The 18,889-nt window shown below is 52.9% G+C and overlaps 2 protein-coding genes across 3 annotated transcripts in view; one reads left to right on the plus strand and one right to left on the minus strand.

The window, feature by feature from the left end:
• The window catches only part of PNKD (PNKD metallo-beta-lactamase domain containing), a 64,809-nt gene that overhangs the window by 43,800 nt on the left and 2,120 nt on the right, over positions 1-18,889 (minus strand). The window contains exon 3 of one of the 2 annotated variants that reach the window (XM_081141890.1): positions 17,970-18,375. The exons of the other annotated variant lie outside the window; for it this stretch is intronic. Coding sequence (XP_080998016.1) covers positions 18,183-18,375 — 193 coding nt within the window. The 3' untranslated portion in view covers positions 17,970-18,182. Of the gene's footprint in view, positions 1-17,969; positions 18,376-18,889 lie in introns of those variants that run through there. 2 annotated transcript variants of the gene reach the window in all.
• Positions 278-17,448, plus strand: TMBIM1 (transmembrane BAX inhibitor motif containing 1). Its single transcript, XM_081141887.1, has 12 exons — positions 278-381; positions 9,726-9,961; positions 11,143-11,237; positions 11,948-12,012; positions 12,196-12,249; positions 12,720-12,770; positions 13,506-13,545; positions 13,775-13,812; positions 13,988-14,075; positions 14,399-14,494; positions 15,486-15,539; positions 15,920-17,448. The coding sequence occupies exons 2-12, from the start codon at positions 9,766-9,768 to the stop codon at positions 16,064-16,066; spliced, it is 924 nt and encodes a 307-aa protein (XP_080998013.1). The 5' UTR covers positions 278-381; positions 9,726-9,765; the 3' UTR covers positions 16,067-17,448.

Consider the following 18,889-nt stretch of genomic DNA (forward strand, 5'->3'; position numbering starts at 1 on the left):
AACATCATACAATATGACCTGGCTCTAGAAAAACATGTGAAATACGTAAAGGCAAAGAAGCGCCAAAAGCAAGCGCTTCCCGCTGGGAGTCGGGACGGGGTGGGACGAAATGCTTGTCATCCTGTATTTCCGTGTTTTTTTGTTCACACGCATTGCCTTTAAATCCGAAAATACAGGACTAGCGAATTCGTCATAGCCACGGGCCGGGCGCGGGCGGGACCCGGGGCGGACCCCAGCGCACCACTGGCGGCGCCGGGAGACCCCGCCCACCGGGGCCGACGCGCGGGGCGGGGAGCGCCGCCCAGCCCAGCCGGGGCCAGAGCCGGTGGTGCGGGACGTGCGACGCCTGGAGGCTGGGAACGCGCCGTCCGGATCTGCCAGGCAAGCCGGGGGGCTGCGGCCGGCGGGCGTTGGGGACTGCGGGCCGGCGGGGACAGAGCCAGGGCTGGGGCGGTGCTGGGCCCGGGCCCCAAACTTTCTCGGAGTGCGCGGCGGGCCGGGCCCGCTCCCGCCCCCGCCCCGGGAGCCGGTGCCAGAACGGGGATCAGTCGTTCTCTCCTTTGGAGTTTCGCTTTCCCTGTGCGCCTGGGACCGGCGAGTGTTGCCCGTTTATCTTTGGAAGCCGAGTGTCTGGTTGTGCGCGCCGGCGGGCGGGCCAGAGTTTGAGGGTGTCATGTGCCCCTCTTTCTGGCGCGTGTCTGTCTCAGGGCGTGTCCACAGTGCCAGCCCTGGGTGGCCAGCTGTGCGTGGAATGAGGGCTGTCATGGCCCTCAGCTGGTGGGAGCTGGAGGTGGCGCAGGACCCACCCCGCCTCAGGTTGCCAGCCCTGGTGTAGACAGGTGAAGAGTATTCTAGTGGGTGGGGAAAGACAGAGTAGAAATAGTGAGCAGCCCCTGCCCTTGTGGGGAAGTGGCCACTTCTGTCTCCGTGGCTGTGTTTCACCTTGCCTGCTTCCTGCCACTTCCTCAGGCTGGGTTCAAAAAGCTACAGGGGGAGTATTGTCCTCCTGGCCTCTTTGGGTCAGAGTAAAAAGCAAGCAGGAAAATGGGAAAGGGGTAAACAAGTGGAGACTGGGGAAGAAGCCCGGGGATAGTGGGAGGGCAAGTAGAGGAAGAATGCTGGGAGGCTTGGCTCTGATCTTGTGGGTTCTGCATCTGTTCTTGCCCCGGGGGTGGGTCTCCATCCCTTCTCAGCCCTCTGTGGCCTCTAGCTGGTGGGGTTCTATTTGAGGAACCTGGACATGGGATAAGTGGGGTAGGCCTGGGAACCAGGGTCAGAAACGCACATGTCATGGAAGGTCCCTTAGGTGTCCAGTTCTCTGGGGCTCTGAAATATTCATCTCACTGGGGAGCTTTGGTTTCAAAGCTGGCGCCTTTGGCCTGGCCAGTGGTGGCAGGGGGAGCTAGGTGCTTCCTTGGGGCTGCTTTGTCTGGGACAAAGGCAGCCATACTTCCTTTTCACCTGCCTGCTCTCCCTCTCTCTCCAGTCATGAAGACTCAGAGACCCAGTCTGTAACTTAGAAAAAGTGGTGGGACCACACAGTGTCAAGGGCCCTGATTTCCTGCCTTCCTATGCCATGAACTCAGGGCCTTACTTGTAAAAATGGGCACCTCAGAGAGGTAATCACAGGTTACACCTTAAGTGTGGGGAGAACCTCATGTCTTGAGCTGAGGTAATATCCACCTCAGCTTAGCCTCCTCCCATGGGAATGGGGGCCTTAGCTGCAAGCTGTCCACCTCAGAGCACTTCTATCCCCCAAACGTCTCACTCTGGGCCCTGAAAGAGCAGAAGCCCCAGAGAAGGGGGACACACTTGTGTGTCTTCAGAGGGCAGCACTAGGAAGGCCAGAGAGTGGAAGCTTAAGCTCACACAGCTCTGGGAAGGCCTCGGCTAGCAACATGATGTGCGCTTTCTGGAGTATTCTGTTGGAAACACCTTGGAGGGGACAGCCTTGAAAGAATCTTGAACCCTAAGACTCTGGAATCCTAGGCCCAAACCTGGGTTTTGTTTTGAAGTAAAGATGGTATCCAGGAGTGCACAGGCCGCAGTGCAGGGTGCCTAGAGGGCACTTAACAGTGGGCAGGGAGGAAGGTGAGTCCTGATTCCTGTGTGTAATGACTTGTACTTTTCTTGTTACATTAAGGTGATGTCAGAGGATGCCGGCCTCCTAGGTCTATGCTAATTGGAGATGCCACCCAGCCCTTGGCAATAAATCCCACAGTGGAGATTATAATAGCAGCTAGGGGGTGGGGGCATGGAGAGGAAGGACCCTCTGAGAGGATCCTGGCATTGAGCTGACTCTCTGAGAGGGGGCATGCCTGGTACTTAACATGACTGCTCTGAGGGGCTGTGTGTAAGGACAGGTTTTAAGATATGAGGAGTTTGTCAATAATATTGTAGTGCATGTTTGAAAGTTGCTGAGTAAATCTTAAAAGTTCTTGTCACAAGAAAAATTTTGTAAGTTTGTGTGGTGACAAATGATAGTGACTTATTGTGGTGATTTTGCAGTATATACAAATATTGAATTATTACGTTGTTCACTTGACATTTATATAGTGTTCTATGTCATTTATACCTCAATTTAAAAGATGTGAGAAGGTTTTGGGTTCAGTCCCTGATCAGGGCACATACAGGAAGTAACCAATGAATGCATAAATAAGTGGAAAAACAAATGATGTTTCTCTCTCTCTCTTTCTCTCCCTTCTCTCGAAAATCAGTAAACATTTAAAAATAAATTAAAAAAAGATATGAGGAGTTAGGACATGAATCATTCTTAGGGTTGGGTCTGTCTGTAAAACAAAGTGGCCCAGTCAGCATCCCATAGGATATTATTAATTAGGTGTGCTTTGATAACAAATGTTTCAGGCTTAAGAAAGTTTGAACGAACACTGGGTTAAACGAAGTTGAACAGGTTTGCTCACTGAAGGACTTCTCAGCAGCCTAATATGCTATTGTGCCTTGTGAATTTCCCAAAGGGGATATGGACTGCTTTTCAGACTGATCTGTTTTCAGAGCTCATCCATTCCCATCTCCTGGGGCTGTGTTCCTTAGAGCAGTCTGGGAAATGCCAGGCTTGATGATTCTAGCTCTCCACTCTCTATTTCCAGGTAAGACACCCCTCCTTTCCCCCACGTGGGCTGATTTAGGGGGAAAAAGAGGCCAAGGGAGGTCCTTTTGCTTGGACTCCCACAACTAGTTAGTGGTCGAGTTAGAACTTGAACCCAGGGTTCTTGGCTTTCTGCCTCGTTCTTTCTTTTCTAGTGCTACCCTGTTTCTCTGCAGGTTCTGGGGTGAGTGAGCCCCTAGGAGATGCTGGCTGTAGGGTCCAGAGGGCAATATGGGGGCAGTTTGGGAGGAGAGGGAGTTTTGGCCACCTCCATACCCAGAACATGCCATATGCCTCTGCCTCTGTAGATGTTCCTCCAGATCAGTTAACATGAGTGGTGACCTCGGTCTAGATTCTTCAGGAAGTAGGTCATTCTGCCCTGAAGCCTCCTGTTCTGGTTTGTTAGGCTGTTCATTCAGAATCAGAGACTGTTAGAGTTGGCATGGACTTTGATCTTTGGTTCAGTGTACTCATTCATGGATGAGAAAACTGAGTCCAGAGATGTGAAGTGGTCTACCCTGACTCACTCAGTGGAGTTAGGGCCAGGTTAGACAGGAACTCCGCTCCCTGCCTCCTAACCCAGGGCCCTGGCCTGGATGGACTCTACAAGGGAGAAGGAACTAGTATCAACAGCAAAGATCTTTTCTGCCTCAGCCCACCCTGGGTGCTGACCTCATCACAGGTGACTGGTGGGGTGTCTCAGAGGCATCTGCTCTAGGCAGGTGTAAAATTAGACATCAGATCTGGGTTCAAACCCTCTGCTGTCCACCTGCTATGGAACCTTAGCTATGGGACCTGTTTTTCTCTGAATTTCAGTTTTGTCACCTGTAGAGTGGGGATAAGAATATGGGTCTCACAGGGCCCTTATGAGGATCCTGTGTCTAAGTCCCAGGTAGTAAGTACTGAGTACTTGCTACTTACTGTAAGTGATTCTCCCTTCCCTGCCTCCTCATTCCTTATCTGTATTCCCAGGCCATTCTGACCACTGCCCCCTGCAGTCTTTGAGACTACGCACACTGATGACACTGCCCAGAAGCTGTGGATGCCTGGGTCCTCCCAGTTCTCCAGGGCAGCTTCCCCTTCCTTGGAGACTGGAGCCACCCCTCTCAGTTTCTGACTGGAGAGAAGCCACCCTGGCTAGACAGGGGCTGGGAAGGAAGTCTTGGGCTGACAGTCTTATCTATTTCTGAGCAGGAGGGCACAGGGAACTGGGGAAATGGGTAGACTGTTCTGGCTCCGCCTCAGGGGTATGTGTGCTGCCTTCTGTTTATCTTTCTCAGACAGTGGGCAAGGCTGGGAATGAAGTTCCAGACCCATGACCCAGAGGCTTGTCGTGGCCTAGGGCAGGAACTTACTTGGCTCTGGGGTTTTCCTTGTCTGTCAAATGACCAGATGATTTCTAAAGTCCAACCCAGCTCTGACGTTTCAGTTTTTAGATCCACTCAGCATCATCCTATTAATCCCAGGGGCCAGGCAGGCAGAGGATAAGTGGATTCTGGGCCCTTTGGTCTGTGTGCGTCAGGCCTGGTGACTTGCCCAGACACTCCTGGGTGTATCTTTTCACTCCTCTGCCCTGGTGGCTATATGCTGGGGTAGGAGGGTGAAGTGTTTTCTTGGGTGAGGAGGAGAGAGAGCTGGGGGAGTTGGGGTAGGTAAAGGAAGAGGGAGGTAAAGAGACTGTCCTAAGAGACCTGGTTACAGTGGGCTAGGGGCTGCCCTCCTGCGCCTGCTAGGTGGGGTTTCCTGAGATGTTGTTCTCTGAGCTATTCTTTCCATTCTGGCTCTGGGTATCTGTTCCTGGCAGGGAGAAGGGCACGCTGCCTGGACCAGTCAGCTGCTCCTTTCCGCCCCTCCTTCCAACACACACACACACACACACACACACACACACACACACACACACACACACACACCCTCTTGCTGTAACCCCAGTAGCACAGGCCTCTCTGCAGATTCCAGAGCCTTAACCCTTCAGATGCCCCCAGGGGAGCCTGAGCCTAGGCCTCAACTGGCTAAGAGCATGGTGGCCACACTTCCAGGGGAAGGAGATGCTTCCCCAAGACTGCACCTGAAAACCTTGACAGCCGACAAGTCCTGTGTCTGAGCCCACCGGCTTCTGCTGTTGTGATGGCTGGGTCTGGGGCCCTGCAGGAGAAAGGAGGGGTGCCGGCTCCTTCCTGATGAGGGATCGGGGCCATAAGAGAGGGGAGCAAACTCAGATCTGTAACATGGCAAGGATAGGACAGAGTCTGAATGTCTTGGTAACAGGCACTGTGAGGAAGAATGTTCTGGTGATTCAAGCAGCCTGCAAGTGGAATAGTCTTACTCCCTGTCACTGGAGTGTATCCAGCAGAAGCTGAATGCTCACTGTGTTTCAGGAAAATTCTGGCTTCCAATGGCGAATCTTAATGGTCCTTTTTAGCCCCTAGAGACTGTGAGCCACTCCAATAGCTACCCAGATGACCTGATTCCTGGTTTCTAGTCCTTGGGCATGAATCATCCTTTCTCTAGATCTTTCCCCTCCTGCCCTTTCAACTCTACATTTTTCTCCAGCTCCCACCCTTTAGTCATAGCTTTGAAAGTAAACACTGGCCACTTCCCCCTCTCCCTACTACCTAGGCCAATGCCAACCCCAAACCTCATCCCTAGCTGAGGCCTTGATGAGGAGGTGGCCAGGGCTGTCATGTAGGTGGGGCAGCAGCCAGGGAGCAGGATCAGAAACTGCCAGTACTGGCAGCCCTGAGCCCGAGGCTCCGTAGGCTGGCATTGCTCAGAGGTGAGTGTGGCTGAGCTTAGCCTCTCCCTGATGGGCCTGGGCACTCTCTCCCTCTCCTGTGCCCAGGCCTCTACACCTGAGACCTGAGGTGTAGTCCCGACCTCAAGTCCAGCTTTGTGATCAAGGGCAGGTCACTACCTCCCTGACTATGGCTGGTTGGCAAAGCGAGGCGGTGGGCTTGCCCCAGCTGAGTGAGTTTCAGTTCAGCTCTTACGTGTAAGACTTTATCTATCTCTGACTACCCTCTTTTCCTCCTGGTGGCTGCACAGGATTTGGGAACTGGAGGATTATGGGAGGGGCTGAATGGTTCTGAATCTACTTGCTGTTAAGCCTTTCATTGTCATTAGAGGGTCTTAGATGGGAAGCTATGAGAAGTGATGAGAAGTCTGAATAGACAGGGTGTTTGAATGAGGGGTCTGATCAGGGGCTCTAAGAGCATGGGCTCTAGAGTCAAATCTTGACTTCCTCACACCCTAGCTAAGTAACCTTGAACAAGTGACTTAATTCTTCTAAGCCCCTATTCCTTCATTTGTAAATAGGGATAATAACATTTTCTACCCTGTTGGGCTACCGTGAGGATTTAATAAAATAATAACTAAAAATAGTCAACATTTACTGTTTATCAGGGGTCAGGCACTGTTCTAAGAGTTCTATGTGTGTTTTCTCATTTAATTTTTACAACTCTGTGGAGGGCACTATTATAGTGTTAAAACCCATTTTCCAGGTAGAGAAATAGGCATAGTGAGGTGAGGTGGTTACTGCTGGTCTCTGGTGAGTATGGGCTGGTGGCTGAGGCCCCAGAGAATTAGACTGTGACCTGCTGTGTTCCCAACAGACAGATCTACTGAATTCCTCTGAAACCAGAAGAGTCAGAGGGAGGGCAGGAGTGCAGAGGGTGTCCTCATGAGTCAGCAGCCCTCTGCACCGGCTGGAACCCTAGAGTCCTGGTGGCTTATCTAAGGCTGGCCTTGTTCTCCCTGGTTCACCCTTTAGTCTGGAGAGGGACCTGTTTGTCAGGCTTGGCTTTGAGGAAGGAGGGAGGGGCAGCTGGCTGGCCAGGTAAAGGGCAGGCGCTGCATAGCCTGGCTTCTCAGGTAAGTCCCAGGATTCCAGTCTGTTAGAGCTGGAAATAAGCTCAGGGATCATCTGGTCCACTCAGCTCACTTCACAGAGGTGTACCCCGAGGAGGCAACAGAACTGGGTACTGGTGACACTGGTGGCTCAGCTGGAGCTTCTGACCACAGGGCCTTTCTTGCCAGTACCTCTTGGGCTGTGTTCAGCTGGTTCACCTGTGTACCACCACCTGGATGGTAATGGTAATAATGACAGATAACCTGACTCCAAAGGTGACCTGCAGAAAGCCACCATTCTCTTGGTGGAGTTAAAAGGGGGTTTTGGGAAGGGGTGGATAGAGGGGTATAGGGACAAGGAGCCTCTTGCTCATGGGAGGGGACCCCAGTTTTTTTTTCCTTTAAGTCTATTAAGGACAGACACATATTATAACTACTTATGAAAAATTTCTCACCCTCACCCAAAACATTTTCAAAAACAGTGAATCTCAGTTTCTTAAACTCACCACATTCAATTTTCACCCTCCCCTGTTCTCTCATTCCCACTTCCCTCGGGTCATGCTGCTCCACGGTGCGGACCTGCGCCATGATCCCACTTTCGATGTGCTGGTTTGCTGTGTCAGACCCTCACTGTCAGGGACGTCTTTCTTATTTCTGACCTGACACATTCTTGCTGCGCTGGTCCACTTACTCTGGGAAGACGGAGAACAGCTTTCCTTAAAATAACCCATTTAGAGACTGGGCTGTTATTCAATCGTCCTCCCCACCCCTCCCTGCAGCCTTCCTCTCTTTCTCTTATCCTAGTCCTAAGAGAGAAAAGATAAGACAATCCTTTATCTGATCCCTGAACTGTGCAGGTGCCCTAAAAAGCCAGTTCTTCCTTCCATCAGAGGCTCTGAGGCTGTCTGCTGACCTGGATCCGGGGGTGCTTCCTGTGGGATCCTGAAGGTCCGCCCCTTGGAAGATGCTCTAGGGGGAGGTGGTGGCTCTGTCAAGGGGCCCAGACTCTATCAGGGCTCGTCCCTAATAGGGGCCTTCGAGGGACCTCCTCCTTAGCTCTTCCCAAGCCCGCATCTCAGCCACTTCAGAGGGGAACATCAGGCCTGGAGGACATTCATTTGGCATAAGAGGCATAAAGAACACAGCATAAAATGCCCTGGCCAGGTAGCTTAGTTGGTTAGAGCATCGTCCTCATATGCCAGGGTTTCGGGTTCAATCCCTGGTTCAATCCCCAGTCAGGGCACATGCATTCAGGGCACATGCAGGAATCAACCTATGAATGCATGAATGGGTGGAGCAACAAATCGATGTTCCTCAATCTCTCCCTTCCTCTCTCTAAGAATCATGAATTAAAAAAGAAAAAAAGGAAAAGAAAGAACACAGCATAACATAGAGGACACATACCCAGGACCCTGAAGGCCTCGATTCTGGTGGTAACATTAACCTGCCAGTTCTGTGATCCTGGGGAATCACTTCACTGTTCTGAGCCTTGGTTCCCTCATCTGAACTGAGCATTTGGGGCCTTGTCCTCAGCCTTCCCTGGCTGTGGGGCTCTTCCTCTTGCAGAGAAGGTACTGACTGGACCTTGTGGCATGAATCCTCAGTACTCCCTGCTAGCCACTGCCCCTGGCGGAGACAGGCAGGAATCACAGGGATACCAGAGACCCTAGGGTTCAAAACGTGTGTCTCCCCCTCTCCTCCTCCCAGGGGGCTTGGAGGCCCTACAAGCACTTTCCACTCCCTGTCAAGGCCATGAAGAGAGCAATGGCTGCCACACACCCATCTGACATGCCTGGGCTGCTATTAGAAGGAACCAGAAAGTCCTGTCTGTCTCAGGCCTGCCCTTTTGTGCCACCTCCCAGGTCTGGTCGCCAGCCCCTTGCACCCGTTCTCCCAGGACTTAGATGCCCCCTGACTCAGCCTGCCACTGTCCACAGGCCTCTGCCCTCCCACACTGAGCCTGGTGGCTCCAGCCCTGGGGCTAGCTTGTTGTCCTCTGCCTCCTCCCCCACCATGCGCTCAGGGCTTTGGCTGCTCCCCAGCTCTGCCTTTCAGGCCTGACACTCCTGCCAGCTGCTGTGGGGGCTGGGCTGACCCCTTCAATGGCTCCCAGCTGGCCATGTGATTCACCAGACTTTGCTAGGCCATTGGGCTTCTTCCTTGGTCACTAGAAGGCTTTCTTTCTTTTTTTATTTTATCATTATTTTTCTAATTGATTCCAGAGAGAGGAAAGGAGAGGGGAGGGAGAGAGAGAGAGAAACATCCATCAGTTGCTTCCCATGCACTCCCCAAGAGGGGATTGCAACCTGGGTATGTGCCCTTACTGGGAATCGAACCCACCACTTTTAGGTGTATGGAACAACCCTCCAACCAAATGAGCCACACTGGGGCTAGAAGGGCTAGAAGGGCTAGAAGGGCTAGAAAGCTTTCTTAAATGATCACAGGGGAGTCCCCAGGCCCCTGCTCCTCACTGCTTACCCCAATGATGCCCAGTGACCCCTTTGGGCTGCTGCCCCCCCCCCCCACTTCCCATGGTAGAAGGCTGCTCAGGGAGGAGGGCTGTGAGCAGAAAGCTGGTGTGAAGGTGAGGGGCAGGGGCTGAGCTAGTGGGCCAGGGGCACTGTGGCGGTGGGGAGGATGGGTGTGGGCAGAGAATGACACCCCATGATTGAGAAAAATTATCAGGGTGTCCTTCCACGGAGGCCACCTGGACTGGGGTGGAGTGATCTAAGGCCTGAGTACTCATGACTGCTTTTCTTGTCTCCCATTTCAGGTCCCAGAAGCTGGGGTCTCCCCTCAGCCCTTGAGCAGCCATGTCCAACCCCAGTGCACCCCCTCCATATGAGGACCGCAACCCCCTGTACCCTCCGCCCCGGGGGGGCTATGGGCAGCCTTCTGTCCTGCCGGGCGGGTACCCTGCCTACCCTGCCTACCCACAGCCTGGCTATGGTCACCCTGCTGGCTATCCACAACCTATGCCCCCCATCCACCCGATGCCTATGAACTACGGTGAGTCCCTGAAGGGTGGCTGGGGGTGGGTGGGAGGAGGAGAATTTACAGCACCTGAGGCCGCCTCTTTCCTTCCTTTTCAACTCCCTGTTCATCCGTTTTTTCATCTCTCCATTTCCTACCTTTGTTACCTCCCTACTCAGCACCGAGCTCCCCTGGACCACCTGTTAGCCCCTTTATTCAGCAGGGAGACTGAGTCCATAAGACACACCGGGAGTTACACATCACATGAGAAAGTGGTCGAGTGAAACAACTACTTCAAAGCTGCTACCTTATGAGGCCATTCCTAACGAGGCAGCTGCCACCCCACCAATTCCTCTCTCCCTTTGGAACCTGGGGCACTTTTTTTGTAAAATTTGGTGCTGACATTTCCTTGTCCTTTATGGTAATATCTGATTTTTGCAAACATCCAGAGGTCATTTGGATGTTTGGTAACCGCCATGGCAAGTAAATGCTGTGTTTGGTTGAGATGAGATAAGATGAGAAGGCAGTGACTTTTCCTAAGCAGCCCACACACGGACTTTGAAAGCAGTCCTGGGGAGGCATTCAAGGCATTCCAGGAATGCTAGAGGCCCTGCAGCATCTCTGGAGGCCTGGAGCACAGCCAAGGTTCATCTGGCCATGCTCATCTGCTCTGTGCGAATGTCAGTGCGTTAGCCACGTTTCCAGTCCTGCCTTGTCCGTGAACATGTACCCCTGACATATCTGTTTTCTCTGAGTCCTAATGTTGGCCAGACGTAGATCACTGTCTACATACTTTTCACCCTCCACACACGTGCTATGTTTCTACCTTCCTTTTCCTCCTTCTATCTGAGTCCCCTGCTCTGACCCCTCAGCTCCTCTGGCTGATGCTCTAGACCATGTGCCTGCAACCACATGTGTTCATACACCAGAGCATGCAGATGTGGGCTGGGCATCCTTGCCCAGGAGCCCTCAATGAATGCATGCTGATGGAATGGTTCTAACCTAAGGCCTTCGTGACAGGGGCACATGGCTCCATATGGTGCTCAGGCCAGCTCTGGCTCACTCTGTCGGCATCTAGAGGACCTGGCTTGGGCGAGGAGTTCAAGTTATAACACTTGGTTTTTGGCTAGAGATACCTGAAACTCTTGAGAAATTGTCATGGAGGCTTTGGGATTGAGGCCACATGTTCCAGTTGGTCATATGTGATCTGTCCCCAGGCCCAGGCTATGATGCCGAGGAGAGAGCAGTGAGTGACAGCTTCGGCGCTGGAGAGTGGGATGACATGAAAGTCCGACACACCTTCATTCGAAAGGTGAGATGTGGCCTGGGAGGCAGGTGTACCTAGGTCCCTTAGGCTGTGGGAATGGGAAGGTTGGTGTGGAGGCACAGTTAGCCCTGTGGCACTCATTCCATGGAAATAGCTGCTGCCATCCAGGTTCTCTCTAGCCCTGCACTCTTCTGACCTCTGTTCCCCAACCTTTTGCTCCTGTTTCCGTGACCTTGTTTTGTGGTCAGGGGCAGATTCAATCTGGGGAAATCTCAGCGGGTTCTGCAGTGTTCTGCTGTCCCCAAATTTCTTCCTCCTATTTGACTATAAGCAACTCGAAGCAAAAAATGATCGTAGCCCACCCCTCCCTTCCCCATCTCACGTCTGCACGGCACCCTGCTCAGAGCAGGTAGACCCCTGACAATGTCAGCCTGAACTGCTGCTACTGCGGAGGCCACGCCTGGTCATGCAGTGAAGCAGGGGAGGGAAGCAGTAAACTGAGGCTGGATGTCAGACAGGGATGGGGGTGTCAAGGAGCAGCTGGAGGTGGAGGTCAGCTCTGAGGTGTATATAATACCTGAGCCATCCTCTCCACCTGGCTGCAGCTAGGGAGGGTTCTCGAGTGGAAATTAAGAAGGAGGCCCTTCCCACCAACAGACAAGGGAGGACGAGTCTTTTGGGCTCTGTGGTCTGGGAGGCTGGCTACTTCCTGGGGAGAGGCCAGGGATGTGGGATAGTGACCGCCTGTGTTGCAGGTTTACAGCATCATCTCCGTCCAGCTGCTGATCACAGTGGCCATCATCGCTATCTTCACCTTTGTGTGAGTGTCTAGGCCTCTCCGCCCCTCTTATGAGCTCTGGGGTCCTGGGCCTGCTCTGGGGCACCTGCCAGGAGTGGGGTGGGGTGGGGTGGGCCCTTTACTCAGATGGGCTGGAAGACGAGCTGGATGTTGTGATTAGAGGACATGGCTGTGACTTCTCTCTTGCCCTCTCCTGCCCCACAGGAAGCCTGTTGGCGAGTTTGTGAGGAGAAATGTGGCCGTCTACTATGTATCCTAGTGAGTCTGCTCTCCTCTCTGCTCGGGGCAAGGGGAGGAGGGGTGACAATTGTCTGGCTTTTCTCAGGGCAGGGACCCAAATACTTTTGGAGAGGGGTCCTATGGTTGCCACCTCTGCTGGGAAGTGTGGGTGTAGGCCACCCAGTGAGTAGTAGCTGCAGCACGGGATTCCTGAGAGCAGGGGTGGGGAACTGGTGGCGACACTCATGCAGCAAAATGGTCCCCATGTTGTTAGCCTGTCTGCTATGGCCTCTTTCACCCTCTTTTTAGCCAGACCCCGCCCCCCCGTTACAGAGGTTTTCAGTGCCCTTGGCTGGGGTGATCTTGTCCTACTAAGTAGCTTCTTCTCAGACTGCCAACAGCTCTGTGGGCCTCCAACCTGCTGGCCTGGTGGGTGTTGCTAGGCCGGGTCAGGAGGGGCTGAGGAGCAGGTCGGGCCTGTGGACCACTTTCTGTCTCTTTCTCTCCAGTGCTGTCTTCCTGGTCACCTACCTGACCCTTGCCTGCTGCCAGGGACCCAGGTGAGTCCCAGAGACTTAGACAATGAGAAGGGATGCCAGGGGGCAGGAGTGGGGCCAAGTATTTGGGGAAGGAAGTGGATTCCTTATAGCAGCTGGAATGGAGACTTGCTAGCACGAATGAGGATGATAGCTACCTTCAGGTGTGTACAAAGTCCCTTGCCTGGTACCAGCGCCTTTCCCTGCCCCTCTTCTTCCCCCAGGCGCCTTACCTTTGCCTTTCTCTCTCCTAAGCTCCAAGGGCCCTTTTGCTTCTGTAACTAGTTTTGTGAGCCTGTGCAGCCCAGGTGGCTCACTTCTGCTACCTATGTAACTTTCTAAATAAACTTTCTCTTATAATTTGAAAAAAAGCCTACAACAAAGTACCTTGCCTATCTATTTAGCTATGTAGCCCGTTATTCTTATTCTTACAGCAACCCTGCAAGATACATAACATTTTAACCATTGAACAAATAGGAAGAACCCAAGGCTCAGAGAAGCTGAGTAACTTTCTCACAGTCACAGATAGCGTAAAAACTGCAAATGAATCCAGGTCTTCGTGGCCCCACAGGCTAGGTCTGTCCCATTGCCCTGTGTTGTCCCTGCATAGAACACCTGAGCAGGTACCAAAGGCTGCGCCAGCCTCCCCTCCCCCAGGCCAAGGCCTAATTCTCTAGGCACCTGGGCCAAAAACTTCCTTCTGCTAAAGACTGATTCCTGTCTGGCCCTGTCACTTACTCATGGTTTCTTTCCCTTCAGACGCCGATTCCCATGGAACATCATCTTGCTGACCCTCTTTGTAAGTCTAGAAGGGTGGAGGGGGTATATGGAGATGGTGTGAGGGAGGGTAGTCCCAGGGGAGGGATGGGGATGCCACTGTGGAAGGTGTCCCTGGTTCTTTCCGCCACCTTACCCTGACGATTCCTGTCTCCTCAGTCACATTTACCCCCAGCTCTGACACTCCACCATGGAGTCCTTCAAACACTCTCTTCTTAAGTGTTTCACTCTTGTCTCCCTCCTTCCCTCAGACTCTTGCCCTGGGCTTCATGACTGGCACCATTTCCAGGTACATTCAGGGACAAACCACTGTGCTCTTGGAAAGTGGTATGGGGGAGTGGGCATCCCTGGGCTGGGAGTCATCTGCACGGAGGATTCTGGGCAGGGTCCTTCTGGAAATGGTGGTTTTGAAGTCGGTCGTATGTGGCTTATGCCTCTGGCCTCTCTCATCTCCTTCCCTTCAGTATGTATCAAACCAAAGCTGTCATCATTGCCATGATCATCACTGCTGTGGTGTCCATTTCAGTCACCATCTTCTGCTTCCAGACCAAGGTGAGGGTATAAGGGGCCCTTCCCTGGCCACTCCACCCCCCTTTCTTGTGCAGAGCTGGCCCTTAAAGCTTGGCATTTGAGTAGGCGTGGGTGGGCCCAGACCCCTACACTGGGGATTCCCTTAGAGACCCTAATCCCCTTTCCTTCCTAGTTACTATATCTATAAAACTGCTTCCTATGTCTGTCCTTAGAATGTCACTGTCACTCCCATGCCCCCCAGGAGGCAAAACTGGGACTCTCTGATGGGGGAGGCAGGGCCAGCCTGGCTGGGCTGCTGGTTGTGACACTCGTCTGACAGGAGCCTCGCTCTTCCTCCCTGGCAGGTGGACTTCACCTCATGCACAGGCCTCTTCTGTGTTCTGGGAATTGTCATGATGGTGACTGGGATTGTCACTGCCATTGTGCTGTCCTTCAAATATGTGAGTGTCTTGGGAGAGCTGGGGTCAGCGAAGCCAGTGCTCAGGGAGGACTTTCTGTAGAACGAGTGCAGCAGGCCCCACAGGCCTCTGGCCTCCAGAACCTGGCTGGGTGGCAGAGGTACCACTGCTGAAGCCCTTTGGCTAGGTATAGTTACTTGCTCTTCAACAACAGGCAGCCCTGGGAGCCATAGCACCTGAGGCCTTGGACAGCATCACAGAATTCCTATGGGAAGTAGTGGGCGAGATCTGTCTGACAGCTGAGACCAGGTTCTCTAGGAGGCAGACTGGGAAAGGAACCCAAAGGATCAAGAAGATGGGCTGGGGTGGAAAGATCCTTCGGGATCACTAAATCCAACTCCTCTCTCATTCCAGTCAGCCTGGGGAGAGCATGAGGCCTCTAGGCTGAGGGGAGCCTCATGGCAGAGAGGGGAGAACAGTGCTGGAAGGAGAAGCATGTGAACAGGAGGGCTGCTCTGCTGCTCTGCCCTTCAGTAGACAGACACCTGGGAGGCTGTTGAGCAGGGCTACCCTGGGGGTACTCTCTAACTCCGATGTTCATCTAGGTGGTTGGGTGCTTCCCTCCCAGCCCTCTTCTTTAGTCTGTCCCTCCCAGACTGGGCTGGAAGAATCACTCCTGAAGGTTGACTGTGGCTGGAAGAAGGTGATGGGGCTCACTGACCAGTGCATGCCTGAGTTCACCCCTCCCAGAGCTGCAATCCAACCACCTTCTTTTTCCAGAAATATAATAGACACTTCTGTACCTTAACTCACTTTGGAGATTGGTTTTTATATGGCCATTGGAGAATGAGCTGTTTTCTCTGCCAAATCTATTACCATTCTTAATTTCTTCCAGAGGTAGTCCTTTTACGTAGGTGGCTTTCTGGATGTATCCACTTGGATGCCAGAATCCCAGGTGAAGCTGGTCCTAAAAGCCCAGCTTGGTCCATGCTTTGCTAAGATTTCTAACACCACCCCTGTTCCCTCTCCCCAGATTTACTGGCTTCATATGGTCTATGCTGCTCTGGGGGCCATTTGCTTCACCTTGGTGAGTAAACCCTGCCTCCTCTAGAAAGGGGAGCTGAGGGGACAGGAACTGAGCAGATGGAGCATGAATTTAGGCTGCTTGGGAGGCAGGGAATATGGCTAAAACTACCCTTCACTCTCCCTGCTGTCAGGAGGTTCCGCTGATTTTCTGGGCACTCCCACCCTCTTGATCACACTGCCTGCTGTAGAACACTCAGGAGGAATATTGTACTTTCTAGACTGTTAACTGCTTGAGGGTAGAGACAGTGTGTTGTGTCGTTCATTAGTGTGTCCCCTAAGCACACTGCATGGCATGGAGGTTCCTGGGAGGGACAGATCTGCAGACCAGAAATGAGTTCTGGCACTGTACCCCTGGGTCCTCACTCATGCCTGTCCCTGCAGTTCCTGGCTTATGACACGCAGCTGGTCCTGGGGAACCGGAAGCACACCATCAGCCCAGAGGACTACATCACTGGTGCTCTGCAGATCTACACGGACATCATCTACATCTTCACCTTTGTGCTGCAGTTGGTGGGGAGTCGTGATTAAAGAGCACCCCAGTTCTGCTCGCTCTACCCTGGGCGCTCCCATCTTTAGAGGGCTGGGCCCTGTGACCAGGGTCTGGGCCACAGATCCCTTTCCTTCTCAAGTGATATGCCCAGTTTCCTTCTTTGTCCGGAGTGGGTGGCCCCTCTGGCTGTGGCTGTGTGGGTACCAACTGATGGGGCTGGAGGAACTGGGGACTAACTCTTGCCCTTGATGGACTTGGCGGGGACCAGGCTGAAGATGTGCCTTCTCCCTCCAACTACTATGTGGCACCAAATTCACCCTAACTGCTGGGGTCGGAGGGGGCAGGGGTGAAAAGAGCCTGTTCTGTGACTAAAAGGGAATATGGAGGTAGAAGTGACTTCAAGGGGATGAGGTTTCCCATCCCACCTTTGCCACAGGCTTCTGGGCTACATAGCTGGAGCTGTTTCCTCCCTCAACCCATAACAGAGCCAAAGAGCTTTGTCCCCAGCCTGCTGGACGCTTAGGCCATTATTCTGTATTCCTTTGGCAAACCTTGTTACTTCCCAGCTCAGGGAGGTATAAGAGACCTGTGCCTGTGGGTCCCCCTGCTTCAGCTCCTCCGTTAATGGCATGTATATACTGTTTATCTGGGTTGGGGAGGGAGGAAGAGGAGAGCAAAGTCAAGTGCAGGGGCCAACACAGAGCAGCATCTACCCTGGGCTTCCTCATGGCTGTGGTGGTGACAGAGAGCAGGTCCATTGCAGCCATCTGGTCCCCATTCTCCAAAGCTGCCTGGGGGGGCCTCCCTGGTGCTTCTGAGATCTCTGATCAGAGGGATCTCTTGCTTTCCATGGTCAGGCCGCTCAAGTCAGAAAGTGAGGGCAAAGGTCAGGAGATGGGGTGGTTTGTAAGATCATAAGTGTGGCTAGGAAGTGACCAGGATGAAGAGACTGAGTTGGGGGCATGGAAAATGCCTTGGGGTACCCCACCTAGTCTGACAAATATTGTTCTTTCCTTCTGCTAACCTGGGGAAGGCCCTGAGAAGACTTCCCTTCTCTTCTTAACTCTCACTGGGGGATTTTAGACTTGGACCTCATCTCTCTAGCCAGCTACTGCTTCATGACACCAAGTGCCTCAAGCTGGAATGGGGAAGGGGGACGAGGGTCACTATCGGGTGGGGTGGAAACCAAATCAGCTCAAGGGTATAAGTAGGACTTCTCTATTAAGTCCTTGGTCCTAAGTATATCACATAAAAGGACATAACTAGAAATGTAATAAAGTTTTACGTTTAGAAGCTAAAACCCCATTTGGCTCTGGTATTCTTCACTTTTGGCTCTGCCCAAAGCATTCACTGCCTACCTTTGCATTTTGGCTTGCTACCTTCACCTTTTCTAAGATAATTAAATACATCTTACCCCAGCGCTTCCTGGTGATGGATACAACAGGCTGGTGAAAGCTCGACATGCATTACTGGGTCTGGCAGGGCACATGACCCTTTACAAAAGCTCACGAGAGCTATGCACTCTCTTCCCCACAAAGCTGTATGTGTACACACAATTTCAAAGTTGGGGTGAGGGAGATGGAAATGGACTGCAGGTTCAGGTTTAGGACCCCTGCCTTAGAAATCACTAGTCCAAAACCTCTTAAGGTAACAGGCCCAGAGAGGTTGAGCCATTGAGGAGTAGCGGGGTTTTTTTCTTTCACACCCTCGATGCCCTCTTTGTTTTTTCATTTGTTCAAAGCTGAGAAAGTCCCCACCCTCCTGGCCAGCAGCTCTGAGGGCTTGGTCCCCAGGGCCTGTGCCTAGGCTTGTTGCTCAAGTCTCTGTGGTTTCCCCAACCATTAAGTGGGAAACACTGAATGCTTCTGTGAGACAGCTCATGAGTAACCAACCCCGCCCTCTGCCCCTCCCATCCCAAGGGACTAAAAAATCCAGTCCCAGTTCCTTTCCACTCAAACACTCAATAACTTTATTTGCCTTTGGCTGGCTTCTCAGGGAGGGAAGGACAGGAGGGATGAGGGCTGGTAGCAGCCTGGGCTTCACGCGCCCTCTCGTGGACCTTAGAGGCAAGGACCAGAATTGCAGCCAAACTCAAAGGACTTCGCAGTCTGGAGGCCACAGTCAATGCAGTCTAGGGGAGGGCTGCAGTGTTCCTCAGGTCTGCACCCTGGACCCAGCTTCAGGAGACTGGGCATGCTGCGAGGAGGCCCTAAACCTCTGGCTCTCATACTCGCCCGTGTTGGATGCCCGCATGTTCTGCCGAGCCTTCATCTGCTTCAAACGGTTCTTGTCCACTTCCCGCTTGGTGAGGATGAAGAGGAGGATACCACAGGGGAAGCCGATGGCCCTAGGGGTGGGGAGATGTGCATGGGGTTTGGGGAGGGGCCACACCTGAGCCAGAGGAGCTGGGGGGAATCTCATTCCAGCTTCATTGATCTCATGAACACTGCAATACCTCAAGTGTCTATTTAGCCTCCTTACTGGCTGCTGGAGGGCCCTACACACATCAGATTCTGCCACTACCTACCCTGCTTAAAATCTCTTAACAGCTCTCCATCACTTCCCTGCCAAGTCCAAATGCCTAGGCATGGCACAAAAGGCCCACTGTAGTGGGGTCTCTGCCAATCTTGACATTCCTTTCCCTTGTAGCCTGACACCTCTCAACACAAGCCCTGCAATCCTGCTAGACAGCCTGTGCATGATTCTCCAGAAGGCCCGTCCCTTTTCCCTCTTCAAGTCTTGGCAAAGTTTCCCTTGCCCAAACTGCCCCACGCCCTCTCCCAGATTCCCCTTCATAATCTGAGTAACTGCTGCTTGGGAACACCTTGGTATGGGGGAAAGGCATGGAGTCACAAGACCTG

This window comes from Miniopterus schreibersii, assembly GCF_964146895.1.
Source record: "Miniopterus schreibersii genome assembly, chromosome: 7".
In the NCBI taxonomy this organism is placed as follows: domain Eukaryota; kingdom Metazoa; phylum Chordata; class Mammalia; order Chiroptera; family Miniopteridae; genus Miniopterus; species Miniopterus schreibersii.